The sequence below is a fragment of the Miniopterus schreibersii genome (genome assembly GCF_964146895.1).
Source record: "Miniopterus schreibersii genome assembly, chromosome: 4".
Lineage (NCBI taxonomy): Eukaryota > Metazoa > Chordata > Mammalia > Chiroptera > Miniopteridae > Miniopterus > Miniopterus schreibersii.
Window position 1 is genome coordinate 98,902,328 of NC_138105.1, and position 19,284 is coordinate 98,921,611.

The 19,284-nt window shown below is 48.8% G+C and overlaps 1 protein-coding gene across 1 annotated transcript in view; it reads left to right on the forward strand.

The window, feature by feature from the left end:
* Positions 1-13,745: 13,745 nt before the first annotated feature.
* USP42 (ubiquitin specific peptidase 42) overlaps positions 13,746-19,284 on the forward strand; it is a 38,099-nt gene continuing 32,560 nt past the window's right edge. The window contains exons 1-2 of the mRNA XM_081136162.1: positions 13,746-13,871; positions 17,973-18,222. Of these exons, the coding sequence (XP_080992288.1) occupies positions 17,982-18,222 (241 nt within the window). The 5' untranslated portion in view covers positions 13,746-13,871; positions 17,973-17,981. The remainder of the gene's footprint in view (positions 13,872-17,972; positions 18,223-19,284) is intronic.

Consider the following 19,284-nt stretch of genomic DNA (forward strand, 5'->3'; position numbering starts at 1 on the left):
TGACAACTCCCAAATGTATCTGTGCAGCACAGACTTGTTCTCCTGGACGACTCAAAAGCATCTCAACTTTGTCTGAAAGTAAACTCTTGATATCCCTCCTAAAACTTGTCCTACGATGTCTCTTCACACAGTTCAGTAGCACACAATCCACCTGCTTACCCAAGCCTAACACATGAGCATCAACCTTTATTCTATATCCAGAATATATCTAGGCTGCCTACAAGTTAATTTTTAAAAATGAAAGCATGATATAGCATATAAACATATATTAAACATAAAGTTAACCAAAAAGGAACCCCAAATGGCCAATAAACACAGGAAAAGATACACTAGTTACAGGTAAATGCAAATTAAACAATGAAATGTCATTTTAAGCTATATTTGCAAAATTAAAGTTTTTATACCAAGTGTTGCTAAGAATATGGAGAAATAGGAACTATCATACATTGCTAAATACCTATTCAGCGATATTCAGTTGAACAGTGCATAGCCAAGGTCCAGTAATTAACCCCCTTCTATGTTCCCTTTGGATACCCCTATATGTACCCATGGATATGTGTATAACAGTATTTCTTGCAACATTGTAACAGCAAATTTGGAAATGACCTAATATCCATCAATGGAAGAAATAAATAAATGTATTATATATATGCAAACAAATATTATACAGCAGTTAGAATGGATTGGCTAGATCCACGTCTTACGGACACTGAAAACAACAGTTGCAATAAGTGGAGTATAACTGTATATATATTTTAAATTGTAAGAGAAAGTTTATTTAGCAAGTCACAGAAGTAGAAAGAAGTGGGCTCAGGAAACAAGTTACAGAGGCAAAAGGAGGGTCCTTGGAGCTTAGGAGGAGGAAAGCAGAGTAAGGCGCCTGGGGATGAGGAAAGGGGGAAAGGCAAGGGCGTGCTCCCCAGAGAGAAAGCTCGCCCTAGGGAAAGAGGGGGACAGGTACAGGCATGGGCCTGCTCCATAGAGAGAGCCACTAAATGTATATTTTAACTATTTGAGAAAATGTGTACTTTCTACTGTGTATCTGCTAGCTAAATTAGAATGCTAACTATACAAATGGAAAATAAATATAATTATAATTTTTAAGTTTGAAAAGTTGCAGGCTTTATTTTTTATTTATTTATTTATTTTTGTAGCCCTGGGGGGAACCTGGGGCAGCAAGTTTGTTAGAAGTGTCAAAGGTCAGGGCACCTGATTGAAAATCGAACCAGCGACCTTTGGTGCAGCATATGGCGTTCAACCAACTGAGCCACACCTGCCAGGAGCAGAGGGCTTTATGACAATGTTTACTGAGTGCTGAGTCAGCCCCACTCCCTCACTCTGTTCTAAATACTTTCATGAATATTAATTCATTTAATCTTCCAAACAAATTTATAGCTTTTCCCTCATTGTGAAGCAAAGAGATGGAAATTTTTCATGGCAGGAGGGGGTGAGAGCTCTCGAAGTGGACGTCAGCATCCCAGGGTAGGACTTCTTTTTGGCAGTGTAGGTGTGTGTCATCTCTCTGTGCATACCTGTGTATGCACAAATGCCTACCCAGTCTCTCCTCTATCTCCCATCACCAAGGCCCCCAATGTGAAGCCTTCACATCAATCTCCACATGGACTTTAAAGTCAGCTCTCAACTAGGGAGGAAGAGATCAGAACAGAGGAAGCCCTCACTAGCTACCTTTGTTAATAATCATGTTACACAAGTATTTAACATCTTGCTGAGCAGCTATTTCGAGCCAGAACTTGCCCGAGCAGCCGGCTACTTTTCCACACTTGAATACTGGTGAACGGTCAGCAAGGTTTATGGTTACCCAACAGAAGGTAAATGCTATAAATCTTAGTAAAATTAATGGTATATCCACATATGTTTGGAAGTAATGAGATTGGAAGAGAAAGAAACTTATCTATTTAATGGGAAATTAAAAGATACTGTCTCACCTGAAACCTATATAATTTTATTAACCAATGTCACTCCACTAAATTCAATAAGATTTTTAAAATAATAAAAAATAAAAGATACTGTCTCAATTGGATGGATCAATAAACAGATATTTAAGAATGTTATATCAGGTACTGATAAGAGTGTTGTACATTCATTGTGTAAAACTGTGGTTGTATACATTTTACTCTCCTTTCTGAATACATATTCATCTGATGTGAGGAAACTACAAATACAGCAGTGGGATCCAACCTTCTCCAGTTTGTCTCCAATTCCTTCATTTCTACTACAGTGCTAGCTACCCTGTACATATCTAGTAGTTATCCATGAGCGAGTTTGGGAAGTGGTACCACACCATGGTTGCCAGCCTTCAGGATGGCCCCCAATGATCTCCACTTCCTGGTGTTGACACCCTTTTCAAGTTTCCTCTCACATTGTGCTAAGGTTGGCTTGTATGATCACTAGCATATTTAGAATTGATGGTGTGAGACTCCCAAGATTAGCTTAAAAGGCACTGTGGCTTTCACCTTGCTGTTGTGAGCAGCCCTACAGCAAAGCCCAGGTGATGAGAAACTGAGTCCTGCCAACAACAGCGAAGTGTTGTTTGGAGCAGATTCTTCATCCCCAACAGAACCCTAAAATGCCTGCAGCCCAGGACAACTGCTCAACTGTAACCTCAAGACTGCACCACCAAGCCAGAAACACCAAGCTACAACGTCCTCAGATTCCTGACTCTCAGAAACTATGGTAGAAAATAAATGTTTGGGGGTAATTTGTGACACAGCCATAATTAATACATATGCTAAACTAGATTTCAGCATCTTATCAGAGTAAGGAATGGTCTAAGCCAACACCTAGTGGAAGTCTGTTGATCTGACTGGCTGCCAAGCAACAGTTGTGACGTCATCAGGACTAGAACCCTTACTAATGGGGTCTTGCCCATGGTATGAAGGGAAGTCCCAGATATAAAGGAACTTTTCAGGTGAGCATCTCTCTTTCTGCTTTCCTCTTTACTTTACAGAATAAGGTGAATAACTAAGGGATCCCAATCCCAAATCATTTCTCTCTCTTTTTCAAATTGTTTCTTGATGTTCCTTAGGTCAGCTGACACATTTTAAATGGCAATTTCATGGGGGTCACTGCCAATTAAGAGTGGGTCACTCCCATTTCAACCTCTGGACTTACCGTTTTCAATTCTGGGGCCTCAACCCCAGAGTAACGTGCAAGAGATGTTAGAAACTTTTTAAGTTTAACAATTTTTATACAGGGCTACAAAATTATACAGTGATTTTTAGCAAATCATTAATATTGATAAAAATGACTTTATAAGTAATAATTACCATTTTCTAAAGTTGTGCTATAAAATATTTCAACTAAAATATCCGGGTGCATATGTGAAAAAGTACTTAATATTACCTAATGCCTCTGAGTTTCCATCCAACTTGCGCTTGTAAGGTAAACCTAGAGCAGTTTTAGGGTAACATTTTTTTAAGCCCCCCCGAGACTAAACAATGAAACACTGCACTGTTTAAAATTACTTTTTAATGTTCTCTTTTGGGATTCTCTGAAAAGGCCTTCTTTTTATGCTCATATTCTCATAACCCTCAAACCTTCGTCACTCCTTAATGCTGGATTTTATTTCTCAAGTTATTCAAATGCCATTTCTATCAGACTGGGTGCACAAAGGACAAAAATGTAACTTTCAGTCAACTTTTAAAATTAATTTTTATATTATATAAAGCAAATAAATTTTATTATACAAAGAATACATAGACATTTTTCTGACCACACCAAAAAAAAAAAACAACCAACCCCTACGTCCCCGGGGAGCTGTCCACGTTACTATGACAACAGTATTCCGTCCCCGGCTATTCCACAGTTAGTCTAGCCCTGGCCCCAGCGGACGGGGACTTCGGCGTCTCCCGCGTGTTAATATTACAAACGACTAGCGGAAAATGACCCCTGTGCCCGGTGTCATGTTTTCAGGGAATCCCACCACTGCAAGCTGCGATTTTAAACGAAACATATGTAACCTGTGTCTCGGTTTTCTCGCAGAGAAGATCCTTCCAGGCCTAACCTCGCGCGGCCGCGGCGGGGAGGAGCGCACCGGCGCACCCACGGCGCGCTCTCCGGAACCGTGTCCGGCCGCCGCTCCTGCGAGGCCTCATTCTAGCCGCCGCGCGCGGAGCGTCCCCGCCCGAACCGGAGTAACTGCGGGACTGGCGGAGCGCCCTCCTCTCACGCCCCTCGTTCCCCCGCTTCGAGGCGAGAGGGTTTTCCGACGGTCGCGGCTGTTCTCGTCGACGCTCAACCGAGGTGAGCTGCGCGCACACCCTCCAACGCCCCGCTCGGGGTCCACAGGCCGCCCCCTCGGCCTCTGCAGACACCCAACCCCGGCCCCTCGCCGTCCCGCCTGCGGTCCGAGTCCTCCGCCGCGAGGACGGTGGCGGGCACGGCCCTCGCTGGGTCGCCCCCCGCCGCGTCGCCCCCTCTGGGCCCGGGAGCGGGTCCCCAGCACCTCCCTCGGGCCGCACTACTCCGCCAGCCCACTACCGCCGCCAAGTCCGGAAGTAGCTCCCCGGAAGCGGAAGTCCCGCCCCTGCCTTTCCGCGAGCGGCGGTAGGGGCGGGCCCTGCCGCCGGCCCCGCCCCTTCCGGGAGGGAAGGCTGTAGGGTCCCGGCGCCCGGACACACCCCCTGCGCCTGCGGCCTCGGGGGCGGGTCCCGGGCGGCGGGCGGTGGCCTCCGGGGCGGGTCCGGGGCGGCGGAGTGGCGGTGTCCGGAGCGCGCCACGCCCCGGTTGGCCTCGGGCTCCGCTCCCGGCTGTCCCCAGAAGGCCGAAGGTCCCGGCTGACCGTGACCTCCCGCCTCGGTCTTTCTCCCCTGCCCGGAAGTAAGCAGTTTATCTGTCGCGTGTCCTCCTGATTTTTATATTAATACGCACCTATATGTATCAGCAACTTCCATTGCGTAAAATACCATACCGTAATACAATAAAACGCGAGCTCTGAGACATAAGTATTTTAGTGGGGACGTGTGTGTACATACATAAATACGTACATATACCTATATAAACATGTAACATATATACACATGTGTATACATATAAATATATGCACACATATATTCGCATGCACACACATGAATGTATGTGCATATACATACACACCATATATACATACAATTATATATGCACAAACCCAATTTATATGTGCACGTGCACATACATGTACATGTATATTTTAGATATTCACATATACGTATCCCCACAGAAGACCACAAGCTTTCACCGCCCCGGCCTTTAGGTTCACCAGCAGGAAGCGAAGGCTAAGGCAGAGCTGTAAACAGCCTGGCTAAGTGCTGAAGGAGCCCCAACACAGGGCCAGCCTGCCACAGCTAGTTGCTCGGGCACATCAAGCCATATCTCAAGTGCTTACGCGCCGCATGTCACTAGTGGCTACTCTTAGCACCGGGCTTTTATCGTCACTGCAGAGAGTTCCTCTGTACGGCACTGGCGTGGCGCATTAAGAACGGGGATTCTGTCGCTTATTCGCGTGTGTGATCTTGAGCAAGTTGACCTCTCTTTGCCTCAGCTAACTCGTCTATAAAATGGAAATGCCTGTAGAACTTACTTCATGCAGCAGTTGCAAGAATGTAACAAGTTGCCCTGGCCAGTGTGGCTTAGTTGGTTGAGTGCTGTCCTGCGCACCAAGAGACTGCAGGTTCGATTCCCAGTCAGAGCATATGCCCGGGTTTCAGGTTCGATCCCCAGGAGACGGCATGCAGGAGGCAGCCAATGGATGTTTCTCTCCATCTCCCTTGTTCTCTCTCTAAAATCAATAAAAAACGTATTTAAAAAAGAAAAGAGAAAGAATTAAACAAGGAGCACACCCGCGCCTTTTCCCACCCCCTTCCACAGCCGCCTCTTGCTTGCCTCTCTCTGTCTCCTGAGCTCCAAGGGCCCTTCTTTGCCTCTGTGACTTGTTCTCTGAGCCCACGCAGCTCAGCTGGCTCACTCCTCAGCTCACTTCTTCTACCTCTGTAACTTTTTAAATAAGCTTTTTTTTTTTTTTTTTTTTAAAGAAAGTTAACATGTATAAATCTTTAGAAGTAATGTCTGGCACATAATTCCTTCTATTTAACTGTTAACAACAATGATTCATATTATCATTTGTAAACTCTAGTAAGAACTGGAGTCAACTCTCAAACATTGATGGTCATCTTTCAGAGCAGGGGGACTCTGAGTCGGGTGGCAGTCTCTTCCTTGGCATCCTTTACCTTGTTCAGCGCATATGTTGTGACCTTTTTCTGATAAAGTTGTGAAGTGTTTCCTTCAAATACTCATCAAGGTGGATTAGACATTAAGTTTTCCTTTCCTCCCTTGGTTTTCTCTGGCCGTCTCTGCCTCCGAGTCTCTCCTCTCTGAGTTGTCCCAGTCATCATTTCACCTTGTTCATGGCCACTCACTTCGCAGGGTTCAATCTCAAGGTGCCTTCCGCAGGGAAACCCTCTCTGAATGTCCCCCTCCTTCTTATCTGCCCCCCATTATGTTGTTTTCTCCCACTCTTCCCTTCTGGAATATTGTCATTACTTGCTCGACTGCTTAACACAAATGTCCTGAGAGCTGACAGAGGGCAGGGATGCTTTGGACCCGTTTCTCTGTCCCTGACTAGCAAAATAGATGCCAGGTGGATATTTGCTGAATGAAATGTGAACTGTTTCCAGAGAAAGGAGCTACATGAGGCTAAGCGCTGAGTGTATTAATAAGTGGCTTTATTTCCCAGGTGAACATTCAAAACCTTTTAGGAAGTGCCACAGGAGTCCTTTAAGGATGAACTGTTTTGCATTTGTAAACTTATTTTAATTTTCATCCTATGGGCACTTTATTAAGTGCCAGAAAGAATCTCTTTTGAGATCAGTTTTACCTAAAATCTTTACAAATTGAAGTAGCCCGGCCGGGCATGGCTCAGCTGTTGAGCATCGACCTAGGATCCAGGCGATCAGGGTTCGATTCCCAGTCAGGGCACACGCCCGGGTTGTGGGCTTGATCCCCAGTCGGGGGCGTGCAGGAGGCAGCTGATCAATGACTCTCTCATCATTGATGTTTCTCTCTCTCTCTCCCTCTGCTTTCCTCTCTCTGAAATCAGTAAAGATACATTAAAAAATAAAATACAAATTGAAGTAAAACTCTTTATTCAGAAAGCCTCTCTTGCTGCGTGTTTTTCACATGTATTATTTGTTCCTTAGCATTTTGTTTTAGCTCTCGTGATTAAGATTATTTTTCTAATTAGATATTGCTGGTATATAGACTTCAATGGACATTTTTATTGTGGTAAAATATCGATGAAATGTATCATTTTAACCATTTTCAAGTGTATAGGTAAATTCACTGGCATTAGGTAAATTTACATTCAATTGACTTTTTTAATCTTTTTTTTTTTAATATATCTTTATTGATTTCAGAGAGAGGAAAGGAGAGGGAGAGAGAGAAACAGAAACATCAATGATGAGAGTCATTGATCGAGCCCACAACCCCGGGCATGCACCCTGATGGGAAATCGAACCCTGGTCGCCTGGATCCTAGGTCAACACTCAACTGCTGAGCCACGCCCGGCTGGGTGAATTTTTTTTTTTAATATTTGCATTTTAATGAGCCACTAGCCACTTTCCTGAAAACTCTTAAATGTGTCTCACGTATTTTCTTTTTTCAAATAGATGTATAATATGCCAATGAATTAAGTTTGTCTTCATTCGGATGGAAATACCTTGTTTTGATGGTGGTGGCGGGGGGCAGAGTTCCAGGACAATGTTTAATCATTACTCAGGATAGCGTCCATTATTGTTCATGAATTGGACAAGTATGGGTTTCTGTGATTTAAACTTGGAAGTGACGTTTCCCTTACAGGCTCAACCAGCCAGTTAGAGCTATACCTCTCTAAGTTTCTCCTTTCTCCTCTGAAACCCTAAGTCCACTGAATCAGTCTTCATACCGAACCTTCTCCTTGTTACCAGCTGTGTTACCCGTCTTCATTTTTGCACATTTCCAAGGGCAACAGATTTCTTAGAATACTGGCTTCTAAGTGTCCTTTGCTCCTGAAACCCTGGCATCCCCTTCTTATCCTTGATTTGCCTGGAAAAAAATTCCATTCAGTCCTCAAGGACCCATTTCAAGTATCACCACTTGGTAAAAATCTTTGCCTGAGTGGCATGTGCTTCAGCGTTAAATCCGCCCACTGCCTCCCGAGCTTTGCCGCCCTCATTTGGAACATTGTCTGGATGTGAGATAACTAATTAGGCTTAACTCTGTATCTCAAACAAAACGGTTTCTGGAAAGTAGGCACAGTTATCTCCCGTTCGGGTTCTACATTGCTATTTTGGCAATGCATAAAGGAGTGGCTTGGGATCTGTCACCTAAAAATAAGCTAGGTCTAAGATTTGGTGAGCCGTGGTCTCCGATCTCCTTCGGAGGAGACAGTGGTCCTCAGAAAAGCAAATCTATCCTTCCTTGAAACCTCTCCAGCTTTAGTGTTTTATGTTAGGTTGGTGGGAACGGTTGTCCATTTGATCCATTGCGATAAAGTTGCCTCTGATGCATTAAATAAGACTTTCATTTCATGAGAGTCCACAGAACGACCCAAAGAGCCCACTAATACGTAGGAGCTGGAGCTGGGGCGTGTGCCTCGCCGCCCGCCCCGACCAGCGCGCTGTGCTGACGGGGTCTCGGCCCAGGCGGCGGGCCAGCCGACTGCTGCTTTCCTCCCAGCACTCTGACAGTGGAGCCTACATACTCTTTTACTTTTTTTCTCCCCCCTCCCCTTTTTTTTTCCTTTTTGTGGCAAGATATGGTAGGTACTTCTTTTGAATATGCTTTGCGACTAGTCTAATTGTGTGTGTGTGTTTATATTATTTCTTCTTTGTTCACAGTGATTTTGGGTACAAACTGTAAGAGGTAAGGGGCTCGGTTTCTGTTTGCTCAGAGGGGCTCAGAGCAAGGACTCACTGATATTCTGAGTGTTCCTCAATGGTGTTACGGGTGAGGACTCCAAGGGACGGAGCGGGGAGTGGCAGGGTTCAGCCGGTGCCAGGCGAGTTCTTGATGGCTACGTCTGCAGTAGTCCGTTGTCAGGATCCAGCCACTTTTTGCAGTGGTCGGGCTAGTGAATTAAGCGGGCGCGTGATAGAGACCACAGCCCTGCATCCCCTACAACTGGGCCTGGCAGGATTCTGGGCCATGCCCCCAACAGTTACCCCCTTGGCCACAGAGGGCAGCATCAGGCTTCCACATGGCTTTGTCTACTACAACAGCTCGCCGTCTGCAGTAAGTCAAGGAACCAGTGCGGGGATTCTGCCAACTGCTAAGTAAGACCATTTGGGTATTACATTTGGGAACCAGGGAAATGGCCACTAGGGTCCCAACAGACCCGCTGAGGGGCGTAGTGAATTCCTTGACCCTCTCGGTTCATATTCCTGTAGCAAAAAGGGAGCCCTGGGGATGCGTCGGGTCCCCATCCATCCGCATTAACTTGGACTTTGTATCCAATAGCCATGAAATAGCTGAGTATTCCTCTTTCCCAGTGTATGGTTCCCGAGTAAATCAAATGGCCAGAGGTCTCTTTGGGAAACGATTCGGAGAGTCACTACTGTGTACACTTGCCGTGAATCTGGCTTCTCTTTTACTGAGTGGGTGTTTTGGATCTGAGAACTGTCTCGGGTAAGGAACCCGGGCAGGGGACTGTGACTTTCCCCTGGGACGGCACACCTCAGTCTTCTGCACATCCAGGTTTTACATGTTTACATACGTATCATTGGATTATATATATTATGCCTTTGTTGATTGCCCATCTGTCTTGCCCCTTGTTCTGTCAGCCATCTCCACGGATCTCTGCAAGTCAGGTGTCCCTCTCTGCCACTCTGACCCTGCCACCCACTACAGCAGTCATGCCACCTTGCCTCTGGTGAGTAAATGCTGGCACCCAGCCTCTGTCCCTCCAGCCTCCCATTCTCCACCCCTTGTTCCTGGAGAGCCCATCCCCTATCGTCAGGCCCGGCCACAGATGACAGCCGCCACTGACTTTCTCAACAAAGCTGGTAGTGCGCCTGCCGCCCGTAGCCTTGGTAAACGGTGTCTTCCAGGCCTTGTCGCGGAATATAGTCGGCTGCTAGTATCCACCCCAGCATGTTCACGTCCCTGAGCCTGTTGGTCCCTCCCGCCACTGGAAATCATGGCGTCTCAACTTCAGTTAATGTGGCTCATTCCTTTCACTGACTCCTGCCCATGCCGGTGCATCCGAAGTGGCCCACTCGGGGAGCGTTCCCATGTTGACAAACCCTCCCCTACTCCTCCCCTTTGGGATCCATTTTCAGGTGTATTTACAGTCCTGCTGGTATATATTAGCCAGGTCCCGCAGCTCCTTCCACGTGCAGCTCCTCTTTCCTAACCTTCCCCAGCAGGCCTCGCTAACCCTAGAGACGGGCTAGTGGCCGGGAGGGTCATGGGCAGGTCCTGGAGAAAGCATTGTCTTGTAGGGACCTGCCTCCCGTGTGGCTTCTGCATAGTCTTCCTATTGGGGTGCGAGTGGGCCACGTGAGCAGGCCCAGGTGGTTCCGAGGAGTCTGACATTGTCCTGTGGTTAGACTCTCGTCCCCAGCCTCGCTCAGGGTCCCACCTCTTCTTTATCAGAGCCTTGATTTTTGTGTAGGTGACGGACCAGGGCTGAGGAGTCAACTGTTTCTAATGTTCTCCTTTTAAACAAACTTGAGCCTGTCCTTAGAACTGCCTGTCCTCAGCCTGCAGGTGATGGTCACAACAGGCTGCCCAGGAGGCTCTCGGGCTTCTATGCTTTGCTTCGCATCAATGACTCATTGCCCGGAGCCTGTTCTTTTCCTCTTGAAAGCATCAGTGGCCACCCGATTCCACAGTTCTTTTCATTGCTATTCCCCCCACAGCCTCAAACACCGGAGAGAGTGACTAAGCCAACCCATCCCCTTCTACCCCCCCCCCCAGGTGGGAGCCTGACACCGTCAGGAAGCTATCCGAGTCCCACCTATCACCCGAATCCTATCCTTGGACTGGTAGCTGCCTTCCGATCATTCCTGGTAACTGTCTTAAGCCAGGCTGCCTGGGAGGGAGCAGGTTTTGAGACAGAATTCAGGTGCGCGTGACCCACTGAGGGAGCCGTCCCCAGAGAAAGGGAACGAAGGGAGAGGACAGGGAAAGGAGTTCAGCAAGGTTGTAGCCTCAGTGGGGGAAGAGCTTCGTTCTGGTCCCACTGGAGCTCTGGAGCATGAACTGCGCAAGACTGGTCACAACTTGAGGCAAGGTCTTTTTGAACCCAGTTGGTGAGCCATTGCTGTAGGCTGCAAGGGGGTTGGTGGGTGTGGTTAACCTCCCCACGGAGCAGCTCCCCAGCGGCCAAGAACAGTTGTCAGGAGAAGTGGCAGCTGTGAGTTTTTATCTGCCAACACTCGGAGCAGCTGGGGGGGGGGGAAGGGTGCGTCGGCCAATAGGAGGATCTGGGTAGGGCATTACCAGGCCTACTGCAGGCTTCCTAAGTGCCTGGAGGTCCTCGGAAAGTCTAATTTATCCCTGTGACACCTTTTGCTCTCGGATCATGTAATTATCCGGATTCCGTGGTGGGGCACTTAGGGTCAATTTGCCCTTAGCATCGAGATAATTGTGGCAAAGTCAACTGGCTGAGTAATTGCTGTAGGTCACACAGCTTGTTAGAGGCAAAGTAAAATCTTCTAACAACATTCACTTTGGATTAAGCTTTTGTCTGGAGGAGAAGGAATTTCTGGGGCAAGATTGCTTATGGTTTCAGCCAAAGGCTGGAATGTGTTTGTGGAGTTTTTTAAAAAATATATCTTTATTGATTTCAGAGAGAGGGCATCCCATCCCCTCCTCCAAGAGCCTGTTCTGGGTGGAGCATGTTAAGGGATTTTTTTTTACCCAAGTCACACAGGCTCTGTATGAAAAGGCTGGTTGCAGGGGCAGTTTTTCAATAGAATGTGAAATGGAAAACAAAGTCAGAAGCCAAACTCCTAATGTGAAGCATTAGAAAGCAAGCACCTGCGATACCATAAAGCTCAGGCGAACATGAGGATTTCGCTGTTTAATTCCTTCTCATTCTGTACGGAATCATCTGAAAGTCATTTGGAAAAGGCAAGCAAGTTACGGAGGCTATCCCTATGGCTGGCCTGTCCTTGCAGATCTCTTAATGGTGCTGAAAGGGCTGTGAAGGTGAAATTTCATCACCGTTCTTCATCAGAAGGCAAGTTGTGGTGTTAATTCCCAAAGTGGGCACAGCATTTTGGAGGTTTGAAACCCACCATTTCCCTTAAAATTTTCATTTATTTATTTGAGAGTGAGGGAGAGAGAAACATCGACTTGTTGTTCCACTGACTGATGCATCCATTGGTTAATTCTTATATGAGCCCTGACCTAGGGATCCAGCCCGAAACCTTGGCCTATCCGGGATGATGCTCTAACCAACTGAGCTACCAGGCCAGGGCCCCACCTTTTCTCTTTTATGTCCTCAAAGTGCTCCAGGGTTCTGCTCCACACTCACAACTGATATTTTATCACATCAATGCTTTCTTTCCATAACAGTGAAAGAACTGCTACCACAAAAGATACATGCGATGTGTGTGTGTGGCGGAGGGTAGCGAGATTCTGATGGGGGGGCTCTAGCAGGGCTTCAGGGGAGAGACCCAGGGTAGGATTTCTACAGGCAGATGCAGGAGTGGGGTGTCTGTAGGGGAAAGTCTGCTATGGCTGGGACACAGAGAGAGGAAAGGCAACTGGAGCCTCCTGTACCAAGCGAAGGCTTTTTTTTTTTTTTTTTAAGACTTTTCTGTGGGCCAAGAAGGTGGCTGCAGGCTCTGAGCCCCGGAGCCGCGTCTGGCCTGTGTTTGGGGAAGATCATGCAGCAGCCTGAAGGCTGAAAGGGAGCGGAGACGAGAAGGGACGCGCCCGGAGGGAGGCGGCGGGGACGGGCCCGGGGGAGAAAGGGCGCCCCGGGGAGGAGGGCCGGGCGGACCGGACTTGGAGATGAGGGGCTAGAAGCGCGAGGAGGGAGGGCGAGGGGCCCGGCCGGTGCGGGAGGCCCCGGGTCCGTAACCAAGGCAGGGGGCGCAGCGGGGAGGGGAGACGCGAGGAGGCAGCGCCCGGGTCCCCGCGGGGCAGACCCCCCCCCCCACGAAGCTGCAAGTGCGCATCTGGCCCTCGGGAGCGAGCGCGGGCCTAGCGCCCCCGAAGGCTGGGGGTGCTCGGCCCCGCCATGAGCCCGCGATGGCCCCGCTCGGCCCTTCTCCCGGACTCCATCCGCGCCCCGGGGCGCCGCGCGCGAGGCCGGCCCGGGCGCAGCGCTGGGTCCGGCGCCGTCGCGGCGGAGAAGCGCACGAGGGAGGTTTTCCGGAGCCGCGTCCGTTTGGGGGCCCAGGAAGCCCGCGCCAGCGCGCACCCGCGCGGGCAGGACCCGGGGCAGACGCGGCGGGAGACCCGGGCCCGCCCCGCGCCGCCGCCGCCGCCGCCGCCGCCGCCGCCGCCGCCCGCTCGCGGGAAGGACCCCGCGCGGCCCCGCCCGGCCAATCAGCGCGCTGCTGCGCGGCGCCCGGCGCTCCAGGGACGCGCGCGCCCGCCTGCGCCCGCGGCGCTTTGGCGACGGCCCCTCCCGCGCTCGCCCGGCCCGTTAACTGCGCGCCGCGCCTCTTGTGCGACGGCCCCTGGGCGGCGGCGGGCGCGGACGCAGCCTCGGCGCGCCCCCTGGCGGCCCGGCGGGGCGCGGCGGGCGCGGCGCTGACCCGGAGGCGGCGGCGGCGGTGCCCGGATGGAGGCACGTCATTGTCCCCCGCCGGGCGGCTGGGCTGTGTGCGGCGGCGGCGGCGGCGGCCGAGGGGGATGGAGCGAGCGCCGAGCCGGGTCAGGTAAGCTCCCGCCTCCTTCCCGCCCGCCGCTGGCCGGCGTGGGGCCCGCGGGGCGCTCCGCTCGCCTCGGCCGCAGCTGGCCCGGCCGCCCCTCAACCGGCGCGGCCCGCCGGGGACTGGCGCGGCCCCTCGCCCGCCGCCCCCTCCGCCGCCGCCGCGGGCCGCCCGGGACCCCGCCGCCCCGGTGGCAGCGCCGCCAGCGCCGGCCGAGCCAGGCCGCTGGGGAGGGGGCGGCGGCCGCGGCGGCGGCGGCGGCGGCGGGGCGCCCCGGGAGCCGGGCTGCGCCGGGAGGCCGGACCCCCTGGTTACCATGGACACTGCCCTCCCACCCCCACCCGGCCCAGGCCGCCCCCTCGGCCCGGGGGCCGGGCCCGGCGGGCGGCTGCGGGGCGGCCTGGCCGGCGTGGGTTTGCCCGGGGTGGGCGTGTGCCGGCCGCGGAGCCGGCGTCCTCTGCCCGCCCGCCGCCCCCCGCGTGGCTGCCGCCTCCCGCCCCCGGGCGCCCCCCGCAGCCGGGGACTCGCCTCCCCGCCCCCATCCCGCCCCAGAAGATACAAACTTTCCCACCCGGGCGCCCCTCGGCCGGCCGCCGGCCGCGCCGGTCCGCCCTCGCGGGCCCCGTCCGCCCGGCCGCCCCGCCGAGCCCCGCGCTCCCCACGCCGGCCGCGGGCTGCGCGGGCGCCTCCGGGGCAGAGCGGGGGCCGGCGGGCGGCGCGTCCCCGGAGCGAGCGTGCGGGTCCCGCTCGTGCTCTGTCCTCGGGACGGGCGGAGCCAGCCCACCTGGGGTCGGGAGGAGATGGGCTTCAGATGCCCGAGATGAAAGCTGGACGGGACGGAAGTTTTACGGCGCAGGACTTGACCCTCGTAATAAATGCAGCTGAGGTTACTTTTGTCGAACAGCTTCCACTCAGGAAGGCCTCGGGGCTGGCTGGTTTATGGGAAACACGTTGGTTATTTTAGAGCGAATGCACTAAAACGGGTTGGAAAACGGGTTAACGCCTCCTTTTCAAGGCAACAGCGGTGTTACAGGTTCTCATACGTTTTTGTGGAGACTCACGTGTTTGTTTTTTAAGAGTTGTAAATTTTCAACAGAATCCTGCTCTTTGGGCTATTAATTCATTCAGAATGCATTAGGGAGTAGGGAATAATCAGTTTCACTTATTTGTTTTTACTTAAGGTCAGTTTCGCTTTCTTTTCTATGTCATTGAATCAAGTCTGCCCTGTGTTTTTGTAAAGGTTTAAGGGTTAGTTGTTTCGTTGTCTTAAAAATAACCAAAACCGAGGTGATGCCTTTCTGAAGCAAGTGCAGGAACGTGGGTTACATTGTCTATGAAGAAGCGGAGGGTAACAGTTTCTTGTTGCGGATGTTGATGCTACCTCAGGGCATGTGGAGAACCTTGATGTTTAAATAGCGTATTCGTATTAAAAATTCAGAAAGAATAGTGCATTCTGGCATTTGGGAGAAATACTAAGGGAGAAATACCATACAAGAGACCTAGAATTTTAAGACTTTTGAATAAAAGCTAAGGAAACCCTGGCGAAGCCAGTTTGTCTCATTCCTCCACACACATCCAGCCTGATGGATGCCAGTACTTGCTTTTTTTTTTTTCCAAGCATGCTTTTGTAACTTTTTGTATATCACCAGAACATGTTGAGAGCAATTTTAACTTTTCGCTGAAGTAGTTGCTTAAATGTCCTGAGATTTGTAACAGAGATGTTGCGAAGCTTCGCTGAGAGTCAAGAGCAGTGAGGGTGTGCATCCTGGGTCCTGCACGGCGCTGCCTGGCTTCCAGACAGCCTTTCTCTCTGCAGCTGATGGGATTTAGTCGGATGCCTGATGGTTGTAGGGGAAGAATTCATTGGCTGAATGTACAAATGAAGACGAATGGATGGTTTTGGTTTGTTTCCCCAAAATTATAATGCTGTGTGGTTATTGATGACTGAGTTGTATGCATTCCTTTTTTAAAAATATATATATAAGTGCCCCACCCTCCCCTCAAAAAAGGCAGTTGAGCCAATAAAATGATTTTACTTGGTCGTTTGTTAACGGTTGTCCTGAAGGGGTGTCTATACAGGGAAAATCAAGGTTTTTGCTGTTTAACATCACTGTAAGTAAGCCTTTCCTTATCGCCGTTTGGCTCTCTTGCTTTTCCTCCTTCCCTTCCTCTTCCTCACTTGTTCTCTTACTCTCGTCTCCACACCGTTTCGTAATTTCTGTGGAGTCTTTGACGAGGAAAGTGTGAATTTTCTTTGGATAATATGGCTCAAGTTTTCTTCCTGAATGAAGGTCCAGTACCTTTTTGTTTTGTTTTGTTTTTAGTTTTCTCTTTTTCTCAGTGTCTTAGGTTGACTTAAAATTTCAGTTCAGTTTTTATTTCATTAAGATCTAAATAATCTCTACTCTTCTGGTTTTTATGTAAGAGTCCAAAAAGTTTTTTAAGGTTATCCTTTTTGGGGAGGGGGTAATCATTGCCTTAATTTAAAATATTAACAAAATTTTGAGGCTTTTAAAAAACTTGTGAGCAGACAGTGCATTGTAACTGTTGTTGAGGTGGCATGTACATGGATATTTATTATCCTCTTTCTGTATTGAATATTTTTAAAACAAGTTTTAAAGGCTGTTCCTACTTCAGTTTTTAAAGGATTAAGTGAGATATTGTATATAAATCACTCAGCACAAACTGGTACTAAAGCAAACACTGGTTACTTTGTATCTCCAGAATTCATTCATTGGTTCAACACGCGGATGGAGAGCTTTCTGTATGTGGGGTCAGGGTTACAAGTAAGAACATGACCGAGCACACAGGGAACCTGTGGTGCAGTAGGTGCTGAAACGCTGCTGTTTGAATCAGCCCAGGGGCGCTGGGGGCCTGTAGGAGGGGCTCTAGCCCAGTCTTGGGGGAGGAGGTTGTCAAAGTGTCCCGGAGGAAGTGAATTCTAAGCTGAGCAGTGGAAGTGTTAAGTGGCTGGAGGTGGGAGGATGGAGGAGAGCTAGCTAACCAGGAGCAGCATGTGCAGAGCCCAGAGAGAGCAGGTGGGAAAGGCCTGTGGGGAGTGTCTGCAGAGGTTCCTAGGTCAGGCAGTGCCCAGGCTGGGTGTTAGGGGGATGTGGTGCAGGGTGCAGTCAGGGCACACCTGAAGGATTATCTGCAGAGCAGTGCCATATCAGACTTGGCTGCTACTAGACAATTTCAGAAACATTCTTAAACGTTCTGTTGACCAGGTTGGTGTAGCCAGAAGGAGCCCAGCCAGAAATGTTGGACTTGGTGCCTTGTCCCAGTTGCTGCCTAGTTTGGGTTTATAGACCCTGTGGATTCTGTCCAATCTCTCATAGGTCCATTATGAAAATTAAATAAGTTAATGTATGTTCAGCGATTAACCCAATGCCCAGCACATAAAAGATGCTACATTAGTGGTAGTCCTACGATTTTAAGATAGGACTCAAAGAGAAAATTATAATTGAGTACTTTTATAACATGTATTCGTGTTCAAGTTTGATGTCAGCAATGTCTTACGGGTTTCATTTAAGAAGTCATATATACCAAATAGATGAGTCTCTTTAGAAAAATGTGCTTCAGAGGTAAGACTTCCTATACTTTAATGCCATTCATTTCAAACAACATCTTTTGGACTTTATGCTCAAAATTAAAGCTAGATGTTCTCTTTGTGTAGCTGAGACTTCTCCCTGAGGAATTAATATGGATTGAAAATTGAGTCCCATGCAATTAGCGCATTTCACATTCCAGTTTTAAGCAATAGAGAGAGAAAAATATGGGTACTTGGTAAATGTATATAATTGGAAATTGAGGTACCTGATTATAAATTGAAATATCAGAGTTTTAAGAGGCATGGAGTAGAACAACAAGGTAACATCAAATATTTCATCGAAGGATCTGTAATTAAAAATCGTTGATATGTTCAGAGTAGCACAATGTCCCAAGGAAGCAATTACAAAGTGAAAAAATACTGTTGCTTTTATATTTGGATCATTTGTTTGAAAATAATTAAAAATGGCTAGACTAACTTCCCGAGATCTAATGGTAGACTAAGTAGATTACTTTTCTGAGCTTATGAGACAAATGTATGCTTTTCCTCTTTTGCAGAGTTGAACAATGACCATAGTTGACAAAGCTTCTGAATCTTCAGACCTGTCAGCCTATCAGAATCAGCCTGGCAGCTCGGAGGCGGTCTCACCTGGAGACATGGATGCAGGCTCTGCCAGCTGGGGTGCTGTGTCTTCACTAAATGATGTTTCAAGTCACACACTTTCTTTAGGACCAGTACCTGGTGCTGTAGTTTATTCAAGTTCATCTGTGCCCGATAAGTCAAAACCATCACCGCAAAAGGATCAAGGTACTTTTTAAAAGACAGAATGACTCCAAGAGACTCCTGTGTAAATGCTGTCATTGGGTTGGTAGTTTCAGAGGGGAATTATTTTGCACAATAGATCGCCGCTGCCCGAGTGGCCAGCCGAGTTACGTTATGATGGCTTCATTCTCCTCCACTGCTTATTCCTGATTAACATGTCATGACGAGGTAGATTGTTTCTAGTTACTATGATATTAGTAGTTTTTTTATTTCTAATTTGTTGAAGGGTAAACTTTGTCTTGGTGAGAATTGAGATGGGCAAGCATTTTGTTAATTTGTCAATTAACTATAGTTCCTTAAGTAGATGTCTGTCTTTTAAAAATTTAAAGATGTTTTAAAAAATACTGTAGTAGTTTTTTGTTGTTTGCCAGTTAAGCTCATCTGTAGTAAATAAAGCTCTTTGAAAGAGAGCAGATAGTGTAAATGTTACATTTGTTAAAATTCATCCAGTTAAATAAGGCAACGCTCCAGTTGGTACTTCTAAGACTTTTGGATTTGGAAGCTTAGAAATGCAAAGAATAGGTTAGTTCCTACTTAGAACATGGTCTGGCTTCAAATAACTTGGCCCATACATTGTTTTTGAGTCCTTTTAGTAGCTGTGCTGTTGTGGTATGGGGGTGAGTGGTGTGATTTGATGAGGGTGTTTTGAGTGGGGGAAAGTTTATTTCACAAAACAATTGAATTGAATGTTACACATAGAAGTTTCAAGACCTTCAGCAATAAGACTTTCCTACAGGACATCATCTCACACACCCCAGCCGCTGGGGCTCCTCTCTCTCGTTCAGGACTTCGTTCACTTCATCTCCCCTGCTCTTTGGGGGTCTTTGTTCTACTTTTTTTTTTTTTTTTTAAATATATCTTTATTGATTTCACAGAGAGGAAGGGAGAGGGGGAGAGAGAGATAGAAACATCAGTGATGAGAAAGTCATTGGTTGAGCCCGCAACCCGGGCATGTGCCCTGACTGGGAATCGAACCCCGATTGCCTGGATCCTAGGTTGATGCTCAACCGCTGAGCCACGCCCGGCTGGGCTTTGTTCTACTCTTTA